The 20,460-nt window shown below is 37.2% G+C and overlaps 1 protein-coding gene across 1 annotated transcript in view; it reads left to right on the top strand.

Moving 5' to 3' along the window:
* The first annotated feature begins 631 nt into the window (after positions 1-631).
* Positions 632-20,460, top strand: part of snx29 (sorting nexin 29) — a 133,354-nt gene continuing 113,525 nt past the window's right edge. Inside the window, exons 1-13 of the mRNA XM_088439153.1 lie at positions 632-961; positions 1,344-1,408; positions 1,898-1,950; positions 3,388-3,509; positions 5,477-5,657; positions 5,800-5,870; positions 8,242-8,502; positions 9,989-10,400; positions 10,502-10,614; positions 11,574-11,670; positions 11,809-11,891; positions 17,558-17,621; positions 19,276-19,404. Of these exons, the coding sequence (XP_088295279.1) occupies positions 955-961; positions 1,344-1,408; positions 1,898-1,950; positions 3,388-3,509; positions 5,477-5,657; positions 5,800-5,870; positions 8,242-8,502; positions 9,989-10,400; positions 10,502-10,614; positions 11,574-11,670; positions 11,809-11,891; positions 17,558-17,621; positions 19,276-19,404 (1,658 nt within the window). The 5' untranslated portion in view covers positions 632-954. The remainder of the gene's footprint in view (positions 962-1,343; positions 1,409-1,897; positions 1,951-3,387; positions 3,510-5,476; positions 5,658-5,799; positions 5,871-8,241; positions 8,503-9,988; positions 10,401-10,501; positions 10,615-11,573; positions 11,671-11,808; positions 11,892-17,557; positions 17,622-19,275; positions 19,405-20,460) is intronic.

Genomic DNA, 20,460 nt, shown 5'->3' with positions numbered 1-20,460 from the left:
ATTAACTTCAAAATTACTGTTCCTGCCCAGGCAAATGCAAATTTCACATAATAATAATAATAATAATAATAATAATAATAATAATAATAATAATAATAATAATAATAATAATAATAATTATTATTATTATTATTATTATTATTATTATTAGGCAAGTAGTAAAAACCTGCCTTTTAATATTATTGGGAAGACAAAAGTTAAATGTTTAACTACTGAAACCCAAATAAAATAACGTTTGGTTATTTTTTGTTTTTGTGTTGTTATATTTCTTGTTGCAGTTCACTTTTTGTTGTATTGTTTAGTTATTTTTTGTTATTGTTTACTGTTGTGTGTATGTTTTCTGATTTGCTCTGCGTTTGATGTTGTTTTTGCTCTGGTTTTCACTTCAGTGCCACCGGAGAGTCAAATATGAAAACAAAAAATAAATAAAATATTTATAAAATTTATAGAGATAATTATAAAATAAAATATGATTTTATCATATTTACACGCAAATGCCAAATGAAAACGAGAACGTTACGCTAGGTCTATTGAAAACTACATTTCCCGTGGTGACTGAAACACGGACACGTGACAACTGGGTTTTGTCACGTGACCTGCACACGGCTCACTAGTCAATAACCCGCTTCCGGTACTTAGGTTTGTGTCGGTTGTTATCATATAATAAAAATGTAGTCCGTGACTCCGGTTTGTGTAAGTGCACATTTATCGGCTCTGGAGCGCATACAAAATTCGACACTTGTATGCCGTCCCGCGGAGGTCACTCAGTCACCGGCAAGGCCTCTCCGCTCACCGACAGGGCATCGCTCTTTTAGCCGTGGTAGGGTGGGTCATGCTCGGCCATGGAGACAGCATGAGCCCGGTCCCTCGCTAGACTCCAATGTGGATCTTTAGCAGCACAAAGAGGGGTGGTGGAGAAGTTTTGAGCTTGAATGTTACAGTTTTGTCGTCACAATGAACGGTAAGTTCAGTTCGTGTTGGGGAAAAAAAAACACACAAATTGACGTATTTGCAATATTTGCACGGGCGTTTCTGCAAAAATAGTTTTACAGTAATATCCATATGGTTTGTTGAACTTGCATTCAAAGATGACATGAACATATATTTTCATCAAGACTTCTTAGCTGTCATTGCTTCCTTTCTACTCAACATGGATGCAAATGACACTGCAGTTTTCTGCAAAAGTAGGATTTATAACGTCTACTCAATTTAAAAGATAATAATTTTATTAATCTATGTATGAAACCTTGCATTTTATTGGTGTTCCGCAGTTATGAAATTTTTGATTTTGATCCCATTGTTAATGCCACAATATCTAATTTTGTCTTCGTTGACCTTTGCAGACACTGTGCAGAGTGATGCCAAGAGACAAAACCTCTTGGAAAGGTTACTCGATGCTGTCAAACAGGTTAGTACGCTCACATGTAGATGACATTTTATCAAATATCTCTGCATTTAATGGAGCCAATTGGACAATAAATTACAGATATGTTTCAGTATGACAACAGGGCATTAGTGAGTGTGTGTGTGTGTCAATCTGAAATCCATTCTGACCAATGCTCTTCACCAATTTAGGGCCATTCTGCATGTTTTTTTTTCATAAACAACTTTGTGACATAACCAACTGTTGCTTGGAAGTAGTTATTGATGTTCACCTAGTCTAGCTGGTAATTGAGAAACTTTCTCTGGAGGTTGTTATCAAATAAATGAGCCCCACTGTTAAATAAGAGTGGGAAATACAGTGGTCGGCTAACAAAATATGTTTTTACACACTATTGTTGTATTCGACTCTTGATAAGTGGGCAGGTACTCCAGAGAGCCAACTATTTGTGTACAATCCTTCAAAGAAAGTAACATTCATGCGGTATCATTTATCTCTTTTTTTTTTTTCTCCTAGTGCCAAATCCGCTTTGGAGGCAGAAAAGAGATTGCAACCGACTCTGACAGCAGGTTTGCAACTTGTGTGTGTGTGTGTGTGTATAATATGAATATGTGTGTGTGTGTGTGTGTGTGTGTGTGTGTGTATATATATATATGTATATCTATCTATCTATCTATCTATCTATCTATCTATCTATCTATCTATCTATCTATCTATCTATCTATCTATGTATATATGTATATATGTATATATATATATATATTCATTTTTTTAATCCAAGAAATTGTTTTTTTTTTTGCCCCACTCAGTTGAGGTTTGCTATCAAAATCAACATAAAATAAATAAAATTGCACCTTGTGTATTCAAACAACAACAGCCCATGAAAAATTGTCATTGAAGGGCTAGCAAATTGGATCAGCGTCACTGTTATAGTCCTTTAAAGGATATTCCACTTATTTAGCCGTTTTCAGCTTTAAAAGGTTCTTATTTTGTCTAATTAATTAAATGACTAAATTATTTTTCACCTCAAATAATGTGTAATTTGTACTTTAAAAAACACATTTTGGATGAACAGGTGCGCCGGACTGGTCATTATCTGAGCTTTGAGCTGAGGTGAAGTCATTTTCAGTTGACAGCAAATGGAAAGTGTGTTTTTGAAAGTGAACTACTTGAAAAACAATGTAGTTATCAAATTAGGGAATTAATAGGGACAATATGAACTATTTACTGCTGAAAATGGCTATTGACCATCCCTTTAAACCAGTGCTTCTCAAATAGTGGGGTGGGCCCCTCTTGGTGCACGGATGACCCGAGGGAAAAGGTGAAGTGTAATTGCAATAAAATATGAATTTTCATGATTTTTTATTTTTTGTTTCAGGCAATTAGATGCGCTTGCTTATGTTTTCTTTTTAGATTAAACTGTAACCTGTAAAGACGCTGTAAAAAATAATTAACAGTTCTTGAAAGTTGATTTATGTTGCTTTTTTCTTTTGTTAATGTTAAAAAAGATACAGGTTTAGGTATACTTATACAGCTCTCATAGATAATAATTGTATTTAAAGTCAGCGGGGTCACGTGAAAATTTTTCTCTTTCCTAGGCAAAATATAATTGATAAGCACTTCTTTGAACAAAGGTAATTTAAACACTAATGGCGAAGCAAGAATTGTAGAGCGACAATGACAAACCACTCACTATTCTTAACCACTATTCTTTGAATTTCAAAATTTTATTGAAACCTGCTAAGGCAGTTGTGCAACGTGTGTATGTTTGTTTGTGTAGCACAGTATTAAAGAGCTGTATTCATATGAAAAAAAAAGTTTACAAAAATATTTTTGGGGCGTTGGAACAGATGAATGGCATTTGTACTTATTTCAATGGGGAAAAATGATTTGATATGATGAGTACAAGCATTGCCACAGACCAAATTAAAAGTGTACATCAAGGTTCAATTGTATTTAGTGTTTATGAAACAAAATTGTAAGACTTCTTTTCCTTGCATCTTCAGAGTGATCTGCCTTTGCGCCCAGTTTGAGGCGGTGCTTCAACACGGCTTGAGAAAGAGCCGAGGTCTGGCCCTCACCGCCGCCGCCCTCAAGCAGGCAGCCGGATTCAGCAAGGCTGAATCAGGTACAAGCAGCATTTGATTTGTGTGTCGTGTTTAAGCAGAAGAAAAAAATGGGCACTTGCTCTTAATCACAATAATATTAAAAGCCAAGGAAACAATTCACCTGAAAAAGAATGCTGGCATAAACACATAAGTTCTCTTAACATTTTTGCTGTCAATTTCTGAGATATGCAATTTAAATGTACTTCAGAGATTTCATTGCAGTGTTTCCTCTACATTCATTTGGGCAAAATGAGACAACTAAGGTCAATAAACATGCCATTTAGCTCACGCCTACATAATGTTATATGTACATTACACATATAATAGTGTCTTTAAAGTCACGTACAGGTGGTGCTTCAACAATATTCCATGAGTAAACCTAAGAGTGGAGTTGACTGTTAGCTGCAATGAGGTCAATAACTTCCTGTTAATCTTCTTCTCTTAAGCCTCTTCGTCTTTATGCTCAGACTGTGCACGTTTCGTGCTTGACAGCAAAAACCGAACCACAGTTGACTTTACAGTGACAATTTCTATTTATAGATAATACAGCCTTAGTGCTTTTTCTGGAATTCACAACTTTCTTTCCTTTTTTTTCCTCGAAAGATAGATGTGCTAATACAGTATTGCTTTAAAAGGACACTGTGTAAGATTTAGACAGTTTTTCATTACGAACAGCAGGAGGTGCTGGAGATGCTGCATTTTCCATTGTACATAGCTAGAACAAACCTTACTAAATCAATATGGGTTTTTAAACACACAAATGGCATCATCCATCTGGCCACTAGGTGATGCATCAACACAGGAAATGGAGTTCTGTGGTATGCCAGTTCCACATTGCAAATATTGACTATGACATTATTTTTGTCACTCTTTTTTAATTGAAATGAACCCTAAATTGTAATATCCATTTTTTTATGGGTCTATCTGTGACCATCATTGCAATACCGTATGTGTCTGCAAAAAGGTTTTGTGTAGATTAGAACATAGTGGTGCAAACATCGTTTAAGTTGATTGACCCAACTTGGTCAACGTTTTTCTCGCAGCCTTCTTGTGACCAAATCCTGTCTGTTGCAGAAATGGAAAAAGTCGGCAGCGCCAGTGCAAAATTTAGTGTAGAGCCCCGGTACACATAACTAGCTAACTCAGTATGGAAATACAGTTGCGCGTACTGGATGGTGGTAGCGTTTTCGCACATTGAGTGGTCAAGCTTCCCAGAACACCTGCTGCCACAGGACTGAAAAAAATATCCTTGAGGAAACACTGCAACGTATTAGAAATTCAAGTGAAACTGTGAGCAGACACATTAAATAATTCATAAGCATTTGCCTTTGAGCATCTATACCATTGAAATTCACCATGACAATTACCTTCCATGCTTTTGTACAAAAACAGTTAAATCTCAGGAGAAGTTTCTTGTGGGTTGCATAAATGTTTCTTTTTTTTTTTTTTTTTACTGCTGAGCCTTATGAGGTTTTCTCATGAGAAAGTCTTACTGTATGAATAACGGCCTAAGAAGCCTCTTCTGCTTTTTGCCAACTGATCTCTAAATTGTCCTGCTGTGTGAAGCGCCGTTAGTGCCACATTATCTCATGAATTGCAGAATATTTAAGAATGCAGTGACTGTTAATTCCACAGTAATGGCTACCAGCTCATTTATGACTTTCAGCATTTCTAATGGTCTCCTTCGGTTGAACTTGAGGCTTTACAGCAGTCTAATGAAGCCAGACCCATCACAGATATAAATTTTACACAGTGTTCTGGAGGTGTATGCTAATCATATATAAATGAGTTGCATTATCCCATTCGGAATCACTTGTCTAAATGTTCCAACATTGTGCTTCTGGGGTTAGCGAGTGGCAGTTAATGACTTAAATTGCCATTTTTCTCACTATAAGGAATAGTTAACGACCAATTCACTGATCTCTTTTGCTATCCTTACAATCCTAATGATGCGTTTAAAAAATTTTTTTTTTGTTTCCCTTTCCAGAGTTCACCTTCTGGTTTTACGTTAAGGAGCATCTGAACCGGCACGAGCTCCAGCGCTTCTACTCCCTCCGTCACATCTCGTCGGAGCTGGGCAGGGGTCGGGCCTGGATGCGCTGCGCTCTTAATGAGCATTCATTGGAACGCTACCTGCACACACTGCTCGCTGACCGACCACGCCTCGGGTTCGTGCACCGTTTCATTCTCCTTTATGGGAAGATTTTTTTTTTTTAATGAAAATCTCATTTAAAGTGTTTCCCATGTAGTTTATGTGCGTCTACTTTATTGCATTCCTATGAATTAACATTGCCATGTTTTGTTTTTTAGCACTTATTATGAAGACTGGGCGTTCATGCTTGATGAAGAGAGAGCCAGTATGTTGCCCACTATGGCTGCAGGTGAGTTTGGAGGTGGCGTTCGCAGTGTGGTATCAAGCTATGTTGGGAGTCTCTTGATTTGGCATTTTATCAAGGTATCCAAAGGATATACCGTATTTTTCGCTCTATAAGTCACACCTAAAAGCCTTATTTTTTTAAAAAAGCTGATGGTGCGCCTTATAATCAGGTGTGCCTTATATATGGATCAATATTGAGATTGGGATTCGTCGATGGGGAATGAACTGTTGAAGTAAGCTTTACCTGTTCCTTTTTTGTGTTTACAGTTGAATAAGGTTGGTCATAATGACTGAGTTTAGAGTTATTATTTGAATTATTATTGTTATTACTTTGAGTATTACTATATTGTGATTGAAAAAGTTTTAAAATTTGTCATTGATTATGGGTGCGCCTTATAATCTGGTGCGCCTTATATATGGAAATTTTTAAAAAATATATCATTAATTGAGGGTGCGCCTTATAATCCGGTGCGCCTTATAGTGCGAAAATGGTACGTAAAATATTTTACAGAATGTTTAATACCTTTATTAAGTACTACAAAATAGGACCACAACAATATACATAATGTTTCTTTTTTGGTAACCAATTAATCATTTTGATACGTATTTTAATGTCAAATCGTCCCAATCAAAATTTCAGATTCTCAAAATCTTTCTAGTCTTCCACTTAAGCAGAACTATGCTTGTGTTGAATTAAAATAAAACATTTGCTTTTACGTTTGGAATAAAAACAAAAAAACATTTTTGCCCCCTTTTTTTTTCTCAAGTTACGGAACAAACAAGTAAATGAATCTTAAGTCTTTTGTTTTGCATTTTCTGCTGTGACAATTTGAGACAATATCCTGATTTTTTATATATGAAGAGAAATTAATTCTTGTTTTCTTTCATCTGATTTATTTATTACTCTGCAAAATTATCAGCAGATTGACTACTAAGGCAATTTTTTTCTGCCCTTTCAGAATCAAAAACACATCCTGTGTTATAATACTAAAGAGGATTTCAATACTTCTGGTTACAACACGAAAGTTTTAAGAAAGTTTTAAGATTTCAAATGTTCATGTGAAACTATTTCAGAAAGTGGTCCTGAAGGGCACTTCTGGCAAGTGGAATTCAGGAAGTTAATGAAATGAGACCAGACATGACTTTTGCTTTTACTTTTGTGAGCCATAACATTAGGCACTCCTACACAACCAATGATAAACATAATAACAGTGATAATAAAAACTCTGCTTTATTACTTTTAAATATTTTTTGTCGATTATTACCATAGACATAACTAATGTATTGCATCCAAATATATAATTGAAACAATATATCATTAACTCAACCTCTCCCAAAGACGTATTTTTACGTTTTTATTTAGTCCAAACATTTAATCCCAGGTACTTATAATTTTTTTTCATTTTTTTTAAATGTTTGGCTGAAGAAGACATGGCTGGTATTAAATTAATTATACACTCAAGTAAATGAATACATTTGTGCTTAAGTAACTACAATTATTGATTTATTTTGGTACTTACTCAAGGTACTAAAGTACTAGTCAATTACTTTAAGCAATCAAGGACTAAATTAATCAATTATGCACTTTAATACTGAAAGTAATTGATTACTTTTAGTACTTTTGTACCAAATTCATTACTAACGATTATTGATTACTTAAGTACTTTAGTATATAAAGTACCGGAAATCACTTCAATACTTCAGTACTTAATTCTCTAATGTAAATGTCTTTAGTACTTGATTACCTAAATTACTTTAGTACTTGATTGCTTGAATAATCAATTATTTGAGTACTTGAATGCTTCCCAAAAATAAATTACTTCCTTATTTAAATACCTTAATTACTTTAGTACTTGATTGCCCAAACAAAATTGATCACTTCAATGCTTAAATTAACGAAAGTAATTGATACTATTGTATTTCATTTAGTACCTGCTAGGTTTATGCCCTTCTTTGGCCAATCACCTGAAACAAATTGTAAAAAAAAAACATTTTCTAAATAATCACCTGGGATTGAATCTCAGGACTAAAAATAAATAAATAAATAAAAATATGACTTTGGGATTGAATGCGTAAGGTACTGAAGATCCGAGTAGAAAAAGGACGCTAGTTCAAACTACTGCTATGGTTTGCTGGGTCCTGAAGAATCCTCATTTCGCTTTTTCTCTTTGAACTACTGATAAGCACCAGTCAGCTGAGGATAGACTTTAAAATATTAAGAATATGTTGCACTGATCTTATGCCAGCTTTTGTGGTAGATCGCTCTTGCATTTTGGTAGTGCCAAGCAAGCACTTTGAGGAAGTTTACAAGTTGCATCTGTTTTCAAAAAAATCACTGCCATGACTTGCTTGTTCGCCACCTCCCCCTCCTGCAGGTTTGAACTCCATCCTCTTCGCCATTAACATAGACAACAGCGACCTGAACGGGGGGGCGACTAGAAGCGGGGGCTCCACCATGACGCACCTCCTCAAGGAATCCACGCAAGGCATCGGCAGCCTTTGGAAAGAATCCACACAGGGGGTCAGCAGCCTGCTTCGGGAGATAAGCACTGCCACCGCTGTAGTGCCTGGGTTCAGCCCCAGGGTGGACGGAGCCTCGGACCCACTGCCTGTCCTGCCACGCAGCACCTCCGCTGGTAGGCAGATTTGACGCTATTTAAAGCAGTCCTTCTCGAATAGTGGGATGGGACCCCAAGGAACAGGCTTTTAGGCCTAAATGTTTTTTGTGTTGCTTTTTTTTCATTTGTTAATGTTAAAAAGGATACAAATATAGGTATACTTACACATGTTTTCCCTACTTCTACACAGACTAATTTATTAGTGGATTGTTGTTTTGGATTGTTGATTTGTTAATCTTGTTGAAATTATGGCCAAGATTTTTTTCCACATTAAAAAAAAAAACACGAAAACAAATCCTAAAACTTCTGAAAAACTAAACACATTAAAAAGAAACAAAAAAAACCCCAAAACAGCTAAAACTAATACCAACAAGCCCACTGAATGCGAAAACAAATTTAGAAGACAGTCCTCAAAACAAAATACAAACAATAACAAAATTCCAAAATTATAATAACACTCATATTGATAGCAATGTTTTATCTTGTATTTTTTTGTTTGGAGAATTCGGAATTTGGAGAAAGTGGATGTGAGAAATTTTCCATCATTATGTACTGTACCCCCACAAATCTAAACACAATATCCTGATACAGGATTTTTGTAATATTGTGTTCTTGAATTAAGCAAAAATAATCAAACCGTTTTCATTGTTTCATTTTCGTGAGATATCAGACCACGTGACTTTTTCATAGGTCGGTCATTATAAATATTTCACAACCAACTTTCCCAATTAAAAAATAAAACAAAACTATTATTAGATTTCACTATATTTTAATCCCCAAAATGAGAATTATTTACATTATCCAACAGAAATCCATTACCTAATTGCTTAAGTAAATCCAAATAGTGACTTTTTTAAATTAATTAAAAAAATAAAAAAACTATTATTAGATTTCACTATATTGTAATCCCCAAATTGAGAATTATTCACATAATCCAACAGAAATCCATTACCTAATTGATTAAGTAAATCCAAATAGTGACAGCTTTAGTTCCCTCTATTCACGTGGTTTGTGGTGTGTGTCAGTTTTCTGACAAGAAATATCCATTTACGCGCATCTCCATCCAAATGGTGCAGCGGGTAGTCGAGTCCCAAATGAAGCGTCTAACCTTCCAGACCTCCGTGTTTGACCTCATTTAGCCGCCTGCCCCGTTCCATTCCACTGGGCTGGTCTGACACCATTTCCCTTTCATGTGTTCTACTTAGCAGAATGTTTAAAATTTTAACTATCTGTCTGAAAATAGAAGTCTGTAATTCTTGCTAATGCACGCGAGAGATTTTAGGCTCCGAATTTGAAGTGTTTTGCACAGTTTGTAATGTGTTGCTGAATGTTTCAGAAGTTGTGAATTGGGAATAAGGAAAAATTGTTTGTAAAAATGTCTTCAAAGTTGCACAGGTTTTAAAATATTAAGAGGGACTGTATATACATCAGAAGTTACTGTTATTCTTTCATTTAATTCATTTAATTCAACCCCCCGCCCCCCCATTTGTCTTTTTCTACCCAGATTCTGGCCTAAGGAAGGAGCGGCGGAGGAAAAAGAAAATCACAAACATCATTTCTTTTGACGATGATCTGGAAGGCGGGGCTGAGGATGAGGAGGAGGGCGAGGACGACTTCTCCAAGATTGGCGGGATTAGCAAAAATCAGGTCGACCCCGTTCAAAGCAGCGTGGAGGAAGGCATTGACCTCTTGGAGCCGTCCTTCCCGGAGTCCCCTTCTCATAACGGACTGGACGACACCGCCGCACTGACTTGGGTGGGGTCACCCCATCACTCTCGTACCCCACCCATGCCTACAGCTCCATTGCCGGACAGCAAGAGCATAGATAATGAGGAGGAAGAGGACGAAGAGGAAGAGGAGGAGGTAAAATACAAACGTAGAGCACAAATCCAGGAGGACGAGAGAAGCAATGACCAGTAAGTGGCGGTGTCACCCAAAACGAGGCATGCTTGTTTAAAATCCAAATGTGACCGACAGTGGCTCTTGATTAATGAGTTCAAAATGTTCCGTTTTTCAGGATGGTGGTGGGAAGTCTGTCCAGTGTGTCCACATGGAGCCCTGTGCAGGGACTGATGGACCACAGTAGCTCTGACGTCCTCATCCCTGTCAACGCTGCCACCCCACAGCCAGGTATTGTACCCTAGTACTTACTTGGCGCATTTCAGATACACAAAATTTTAATTTTATGTCTTTTGAAACCGACAAGGAAAGAAAAAGGAATAGATATATTTGGTCTTGCACAGGGGTGGAACAACTCAGATAACTTATTATTGTACACATCAGAAAAAATATGTCATCAATTATAGAAACAATTAAGTCTGCAAGCCAGGAAAACACCGGAAACGCAGTGAAAAGACCAACTTGAGAAAAAAAAAGCTTAAATAATATTCGGACATGATTGCCATGAAATACTTTTATTTTATAGTGTTCGCTGCAACATTTCGCTCTGCAACATGTCAGGCTCTGTTATAGCTGCATTTAGCACAAATTAGCTGCTAGCTAACAGCGCCCGAGCTTTGTTATAGCTGCGTCTAACAAATTAGATAGCGGCGCTTAAGTGCTCCGTATAGGCTGGCTTGATAGATGTAAAAGACTCTGCACACTTTGATGCTGACAACATGACACATTTGTTGATCCTTTTGGTCTTTTGTTAAGTTGCTCAAGTGTTGCACTCGAACCGCTATCAGTAGGGCTGGTCAATAAGAAAGTAGTCATTTATAGCCAAATGATATTTTCATTGTGCGGATATAAAATGAGCAGGTACTCAAATGCTCTTTACATTCTTATGCTTATTCATCTTAGTGTTTGATGCGTTTTTGATCGGACAATCATCATTCCCATTCATTGAAGACATCTGGTTATACCTTTTAACTACGCATTTTATGCGTTTGAAAGATCTTAGTCGTTTTAGCCTTACTTTGAGTGACTGATTGTCTTCATGGTACTCTATTTGCCACAGCTCATACATATGCAACTTGGTGCATGAAAACAAACAAAAAAAGCCTTTTGGTGGTATGCTCTTGTCTCTCACAATTTCTGGGCTAACCAAATGCCTTTACACAAATCTTATCATTTCTATGGTGTCCTAGTCAACTCAGTGGAGGATTCGCCGGCCTTTCCCTCTCAGTGTGAGTCCACAGGGCCAGTGGAAGACCGTGATAGCCTCATGTCACAGCCACCTCTGAAGTAGGCATCTGCTCTGCTCTATGTAGGATGTGTTATGGTGTGAAGATGATTCTCATCACTTATTGTAATGCACTTAAGCCATCTGCTTCTTAGCTTTAGTGAAGGCGACTTGACATACACAATATTGATGTATTTCAGTATGGAGCCCAGTCCACTGGCGCTGTCTGCTCCTCTCAGCGGCGCACTGCCAACATCTGCTCTGCCTGAGTCCATGACAGTTGGTGAGTATTTTTATTTTATTTTTTTTGCCCAGTCTTCCTGTCGTTCTGCTCATGCTCATTCTGTCTGCCATGCGAGATTCCAACCGTAAAATCCGTGGCATAAATGTGGACAGATGTCAGCAGTGGTACCTTGACTGCAAAATGCCATTACACTGTTCAAGCCACTGCAAGCAATTCAAACTGATATACAGTATAAATTAATGGGTAAGTACTCGATTATGAAATTCTGACAACCATTTTAATAATTGTTTAGAGCTATTGTTTAACGTAAAAGTCATCCAAATTTTCTTGATTTCAACCTCTCAGCAGTAATTATTTTTTGATTTCTATAGTCATTCATGAAAGCAGACTGATTATCTCTTGTGTTTAATCAAAATTAGACATCTTCAACTGAGTGAAATAGGAGCGGCAATATTTTACGAGCGTCACAGAAAATACTTATTAAAAAATGTGATTAATCACATTTAAGCATCGAAAATTTTGGAATATTAAAAGTTTGTGTTTGGGTGGCAGTGTTAGAGGGGATAGCGTTTCCGCCTCACAGTTCAGATTCCTGAGTTCAATTCCAGCTCGCGCTTAGCTTTCCTGTGTTGCGTCTTCATGCTCTCCTGAGCCTGTGTGGGTTCTCTGTGGACACTCCAGCTTCCTTCCACACTTCAAAAAAATGCATGGCAGTTTCATTGGACACTGGAAATTGTCCATAGGTTTGATTGGGTGCATGAATGGTTGTTGTGGTTGTTACACTGTGTGTCCTGCGATTGGCTAGCAACCAGTCCGGGGGGGACACCTACTGCCCATAGACTGCTGGGATAGGCACCGGCAAGCCAGCAGCTCTACTGAGAAGAAGCGACTACAGAAAATGGATGGATAGAATTCCCTATTTTTTGCTGGCACCAAAACAATTAGTGATGATACATTGTGGAAAAGAAGTGTTAGTAGCTAAATTCAACAGCCAACAGTTTAAAAAAAAAATCACCTACTTTTGATAAAACAAACAGTTCACTAAGGCTAAAAGATAGCAGCCTACTTGGTGAAGACTAAGAATTTGCAACTAGAAGGACAGGAAGACTTGCCATAAGTCTTTCACGCGGGTTTCTAGTCCCCCAGGGAGATTTTTTAATTTGCCTATTAAATATGGTCCCTTGCCCTTATATATTGTCAGTATTTCCAAGTCACCATTTTATCCACCTGGTGGCACTGCTGGTCTACTGAATAGGCATTGCTAAAGCGTACTGTCACATTAAAGATATCCTTGATAGATGATGTTAAGCCATGTCTGTGAATGGATTGGTGTCTTTTGTCGCAGCTGTGAGATTGCAGATGTCGATGGCCAAATCATTTGATGAGTTGTGTATGATCTTTTTTTTTTTTTTTTTTTTTTTAGTGGCCCAGTAGATAGTAAAACTTGACTAGCTCTTTTTATTAAAAAAACAAGAAGAGTCAGGAGAGCACAGGTAGGCAAAGATGTACAAATGAGTTTTGCGATAAATCAACTCACTTCAAGAATAGTTCCTTATTAAAATAACATCTCAAGTACCCTTGCACCATGTCTTTGATGTCACCGTCTGTGCTTTGGCTCCAGTCACATACGGGTTATCAAGTTGTCTTGGATTGACCAGAATCAAATAAAGGCAGAACAGATGACTTTTCCTTTTTAATACTCACCTTGTACTCCATAAACCTACAAAGCGTGGAGCGGAATTCTCAAGATACTTGCTATCAGGGGGAATAAAAGAACCACTGTAGAAGATGACATGACAGACTGAGAGAACATAAGCACATTTATAATATTGCAAAATTCCAACATAGTGTGACATATGCAATTTTGTCCTCAAGAGTGTACTGACATATGCAATTTTGTCCTCAAGAGTGTACATCAGGGGAAAAAAGATACTTTTCTTTTTTCGATCTCCAATGCAACTTGATCTGAGCTTTTTTTTTCCCAGTATGTTTTTTCAGCCAAGTACCTAACCAGTGCGAAGCATTTTGGCTCTGGGGGTAAACGGAGTGCTGTGGCATCAGTATCTGATTTATCTTTTGAACTACATTTGTACTGATATGTCTATGCTTATTTCATTCAGCAACATTGAAAGGCTAATTTTCCGTATAATTACATCACTAATGACAATAAACAACCGTTTAACAAAATGAAGGCATACAATGTTTTTGCAAAGGAGTCATTATAACAATTTTGCAATTAGATTGCTTCATGTTACTTTTAATTTGCTCTTAGTTGAAAAGAAAAATGTACTGTTCCCATCACGGCGTTTCAAAGCAGCATTGATTGACACTGTCAAATGCATAAACGTATAATAAATCTAATTTATTGCTTTTGCTTGTTAAGCACTTGGTGGAGGAATAAAAAAATTGTGTTTAATTGCTTCATTTTCCCATTAATTTGCTCTTGATTTGAAAAGAAAAATGTGCTATGTCTCAGCAGGTGGACATTACCTGGATAATAATGCTGTTTTGATTTCTGTCAGATATATATTTAATAGATCCAATTTATTGCTTGTGTTTGTTTAAAAAAAACATTTGTGATAAGGACGTTTAAAAAGATAATTGCATTTTCAATCACAATGTTGACGTAAAAAAAGAAAAAGCCACTTTTATCATTTTTTTATTTGGACCTAATGGTATTGTGATGTTGAATTACATGTCTGTGTTTTGTTTTGGTAATTGGGGATGCAGTGTTAAACTATAGACATTTACTTGGTATTGTGTTTAAAAATGGTGTAGGTAGACTACCATGTAAACTTAAGTTGCACTTCACTTACTTCGTTATACCGTTACATGTGAAATGACATTTAAAACGCATTATTTCCTAGATTCTCATTTTCGCGTCACCACTTGTTGCCAACCAAGTGTCTTTTACGGCTTAATGATAAGCAAAGGAAGAGAGTTGATTGTACACAGTATTTCAGTTGACTCACTTTTAAGTGCTTTGGTGTGCTATTTGATGAGCGCCCCATTTTAAAGGACTGTGTTTAAATAAACGGGTGAACGGAAGCGTTCATTTCCTCTCCCTCACAAACACTTTGGCAATGTCGTTTGTAAAGTCCCCCGTGAGGACCGAGGCTAGTCTGGATCTACTCAAGTCCCTAATGGCTCGCCTGTGGAACCCGCTGTGATAGCGTGGTCGTACTAAAGGTCAATTTTATTTCTGGCTCTGATGTGGAGCTGTATAGACGATCCCCACGTCCACTTTTTTTTTCCTTCCTTCTGTTCCTCACCACTCCTCCTCCTCTTCCTCCTCCTTCTCAACCTCCCTAAGCCAAACCCGGCACTTAGGCCCAGGGCTGCGAGGAGACCTACTTGTATCTGGGGCGACACGGACACCCTACATTAGTTATGAGAACAGACTAGTGGTCTTTGTAATTTGTATCATACAAAAAAGTACTGGGTAGTTAATTTTTTGTCTTGAGGTTATTTCTAGACATTTCAAGATGTAGATGTTAGCATCACTGCATCCAACTGTGGCTTGTACAGTCTTAACTCTTTTCGTGGCAAGCATTATCGGAAAATGAATCCTCTAGAGGCCCAGTTTATTTAGCATTTTCACTTATCTTTCAAGGCCAGCAGAACATTGTGTGCTATGTCTATGTACTATAAATATGGGTGGTATATGAAAGATTGATTTCAATTCCTTACTTTGAATTGCATGTAGGTAATAGCTATATTGTATGTGTGGCAACACTTACATCCAATGGTCAGAGTTATCTACAGCAGTGGTCTTCTTATCACCACGGCCCGGTCAATGTTTGAGATTTTTACTGCGGACCGGGTTTGGAGGGGGTGTACAAATATGTACGCAAATTACGTCAATCATAAAACTGAATTACAAAAGCTATTAATTTCAAGAAAAATATCTGGCAAAAACAAAAATGCAAACGAGCTAAACACATACAGGGCAGCACCATATAACATGATGAAGATAAGAACTAATATTAGCTAGCATGTTATCCATAGTCACAAGTTTTTGGATCAACAAACTAATTTTGGCCATAGCATCATCCATCAACATTCTTACAAAGGAAGTGCAATTTACTGTCGTGGGCCAGATTTCAGTCAAAGCAACGTATACGTCACCGACTGACTGCTCTCAAAAGCATCATCCTTCGCTCTGCAAAATGTAATATCAACAGCAACCAGAGGCAACGCCAAAAAAACAAAAGATTCAAGCCAAACAAAGCACAAATGAATGAACTGTTAAATCGGTTCCAAAACATTATTTCAGGTGTGGCCCGGTATCAATTAATCCACGGACCGGTACCGGGCCACGGACCGGCGGTTGGGGACCACTGAGCTACAGTGCTCAATTGGCTTGGTTACTGTACATAAACATTAGTCAAGGTTGTCACCTACCCTCCATAAAAAAAACATTTGACGAGAGTTTTACCATTTATTATTATTCCTCTCGTAAAAGACGAGAATTCTCGTCCGTGGCACTGAAAGAGTTAAAGTTGAGGAAGAAAAATCCTTGTCAAAATGTTCTAAGCGACTCCACTAGTCTAAATATGATATTCTGATTGTTACATTTGTTTTATTTAATTCACAAAATCCAATCGTTTTTATCTCAGTTGCTCAGGAATCTACTAACATCCAATCACTGCTCAGCAAGCAAATGTCACATAACCCCACTCAGGCCTCATCTACACGTAGCTGGATTATTGGACAGGATTGTGTTTGAAGTGGCTGAGCATAAAATGTGCTCCTGCATCCTTTGCCAAGCTTTTTTTGTGTGTTTTGTATATTCTACGAGTTCACTGGTGGGGAGTGTTGCGAACAGTGTTGGGTCAGCCGAAGAGACTTGATGTGAAACTGGCTGCCTGTATTTGCAACCAAACAACTCCAGTTCCCAACACTTCCAAGCCAAAACATGTTTAGAATTTTGGCTAAACACCGCCTGTTTGTCTGAGTTTTTATAAGGTCAAGCACTCTCCTGATTTAACATGATTGACAAGCATTCTACTGATTTAACATCACTAAATATGTTAAATGTATAACAACATTCTCCTTGATTTAACATTGTTGACTTACATTCTACTGATTTAACATAACTGAATATAATATTGAAAATGCATAAGTATAGAAATAGAAAAAAGTAGATAAAAGTAAAACCCAGAAAAAAACTTTATATACTCTAATGAAACTACAACAAATGTAACATACTGTATAATAGTAGACTGTGACATAAAAGTGGAAAAAAATGTAAATTGTAAATGTAATTACAGTAAAAAAGATGTGGTACTCATGCATATCCAATCCAACAGGAGGTACATTTTTTTACACACGAGGGGAGAATTATGCAAGGTTAATAACCCCGGATACGTGTAGACAAGGCCTCAGAAAACAGGTGAGCCGTGATAGGTCGCCTGAGCAGCTGTGATGTAGGCAAATAGACAACTATATTAAAAAAAAAGAAAAAAATCTGAAATACAAAAGTCATCACTTAATGTCCCCACATGAGTGAAATGATCCAACACCACTCAATTTGACCTGTTTGCTACAAAGGAAAACTCACAAAAGCATTGTGATTATTAGAACCCAGTTTTGTGTAACTGCAGAAAAATCATGATTGTACTTTTGTTACAAACATTTCACGAGTTTGTTAATGAATGCACCTTTAAATTGCTTCTAACGCTCACCTTGTGGTGCCTTTGCAGTGGAGCTGAGACAGGCCATTGTAGCCATGATGAACAGGAAGGATGAGCTCGAGGAACAAAATGGGTACGTTGGGATAAACAGCCTTCCTTATCTGCTGCTTGCAAAGCCAAACGGGCATGTACATACTCTCATGCACAGTGAACGCTATTGGATAACCTTTCCTTTTAATACGCGGCTCTTCATATCGAGAGTCATTTTCATGCTGACGTTGCCACAAACTGATTAATTTAGTTTTGTTACTAGCAAGGATGGGATCACACTAATTAAACAGCTGCCACAAAAAGACAGCAAATGCTGCAAATTTGTTAGACTATATATGTTGTTTTGGTATTGCAGACTGATGGATATGGAATTTTCTCATTTGGAGAGGGGAACTTTCAAGTATTATAAATACTTGGTAGGGCTGCACAAATATGGCCAAAATAATAATCACGATTATTTTCGTCAATATTGAAAAACTATTAATCGCGATTATTCATCATGTTTGGTCAAACATGTCTATATATATATATCGCCCTTTTTTTTAAACAAGCAGTATATAAACAAGGCTTCAATGCTTGATACTTACAAATAATAATAATAAACCAAAATAAATAAAGGAAATAATAATTAACCTCCCAAGACATATCTAAATTTTAGCACATGGGGCAACACAGCTAACTTACTTAAACCAATTTAAAAAAAAAGAGCCTACTTAGAACAAAGCACATTATTTACTTTCACATTTTAAACAATTAGTAGTCAAAATGTAATTTTAGGTCATTTCAAACCGAATGTATTCAACTTTTTTTCCCAATTGTATTTTTCAAAATGGGTCTCAAGACATTTTACTGTGGTAAATAATGTATTAGAGTGAGAAAGCAGACGCTTTTGTCATGCAAACGTGGGAAATATTGTCTCCTAGTGGTAGGACAACAAAGTACTTGATTTTGACTTCTAATCAAAAAAAGGGCTTGACGTTTTAAATTTTAATATTGACGAAGAGGAGCTTAATTAATCAGGGTAACCATTATTGTGATTGCGATTAAAATTCAATTAATTGTGCAGCCCTATTATTATGTTTGGCTAAAAATGAGAAACACTGCGCCCAAAACTTTTTTCTTACCTACCTAGGCTTTACAATAGCTGCCCACCGAGCGACATGCCGATTTTTGGACATTGTTTTGATTTTAATTGTCTTTTGGCGAAAATTTGGGGCCACTTTCAGATGAAAATATTTGGTGGTTGATAATTTAGTGCATCCCTAATAATTACTACTATAAATGCTAGTGAATAAGTATTGGGCCACCTGGCCTTTAGAAAAAACATCTAACTGGATCTCTATTTTAATTCACAACAGCTCCCACTCTTCTGGAATGTCTCTGTACAAGATGCGTGGGATTGTCATGTCATCTTTAGACTTAGTGCACTGGACTCCCCAAAAACGTTCTGACAGAAGACATTAATGTTGAGTATCTGTATAAAGACACTTTCTTGTGGCAGGCTCCATCCATGTGATTTGCATCAAGTTTAGCTTGTTTTAAACCTAGTTTTCAATCACAATATTTTCCACTCCCACAATTATGTGCTTTAATTTAAAAGGTGTTTTACTGAAAGAACATCAGGTTCATGTGAACCATTCAAGGTTGTACGATTTTCGCAATTCTCAAATTGCTGCTATGTGCATTTACGTGTCTTCCCGCATGACATGCATGGTCCACTTGGGTGTGTTTGGCAGTTCCCTTCGTAGTCTACTGGATGGAGAAATGGAGCATTCAGCGGGTCTGAGGCAGGAGATTGAACTGCTGAAAAAAAGGCTGACTGAACTTGAAGAGAGACACACTGCTAAAGTCCAGGCACTAGCCAGGTAACATACGAGTTATTAAATAAAACCAGTTACCCAGTGGCCACTTTGTAGAGCGAAACTCTTATCAATATCTTGACTTGTAATTTCACTCTACTGTTACGTAACAGTGGGGTAATACAACTGCCACACTGGTTTTCTCCAGCCGTGACATAATCAACGAGGTCAGGCAAGAGACTCAGATCCTCTGTGACACCCGTTTCATGTCAAAGCCAAAACTTCCAATGGATAGAAAGCCCCATTCAACCGTGTTACATTGAAAAAAGGACACCTGTGATAAGCTTTTTCCACCATTAACCCATTCATTGCCATTGACTGCTATAGTAGTCAAAGATCTGTTTGATTGGCAGGACTGCAAATGAGTTCGCCATCTGCCAGCCCCGTTGAAATAGATCTTTGATGTCTAAAGTCATCAATGGCAGAGAAAGAGTTAATGCGACCTTTAACTCATATAACTCAATTAGTGGAGAGAATTTCTCAAGGAGCTTGAACAAAAATAACACATTTATGTTAAATGGGAGTTAGTCACACCTGCCACGATTTAAGTGCCTCTGATTAAGCCCAAATGAAGCTCAGATGATTCAGTAGGGTTTTCTTAGTATTTTTCTTTCATCAATGTTGTTTTTCTTTAAAGTGTATTATAAAGCATTTTTTCCTAGTTTTACTACTATTTTTTTATTTCTTTCAAATGGAAATTCTAAATTATAGACAGCATATTTTTAAAATAATTGTGAAGAACCCCAAATTCTTGAACTCCTCCACTTGGGGCAGCACCTCATCATCAACTTGGAGAGCGAAGTCCAGCCTTTTTTGATTGAAGACAATGATCTCATATTTGGAGGTGCTGGTCTTCATCCCAGCCACTTCACAGCCTGTATCGGGAGGATAGAACAGACACTCCTCTCCGGTACCCCTGAATAGATCTTTAACAGGGAGTCTGATCCCTCTATAGTTGGAGCAGTCCCCCTTCTTAAAGAGGGTTACAATCACCCTATTCTGCCAGAATTTTCTTACAAGTTGTTTTCCATGGCCTTTCCGAACTTCTCCCACACTCCAGTT

This window comes from Hippichthys cyanospilos, chromosome 17, assembly GCF_059441005.1.
Source record: "Hippichthys cyanospilos isolate Australia breed blue-spotted pipefish chromosome 17, RoL_Hcya_1.0, whole genome shotgun sequence".
Lineage (NCBI taxonomy): Eukaryota > Metazoa > Chordata > Actinopteri > Syngnathiformes > Syngnathidae > Hippichthys > Hippichthys cyanospilos.
This window is presented reverse-complemented; position numbering and strand designations above follow the sequence as displayed.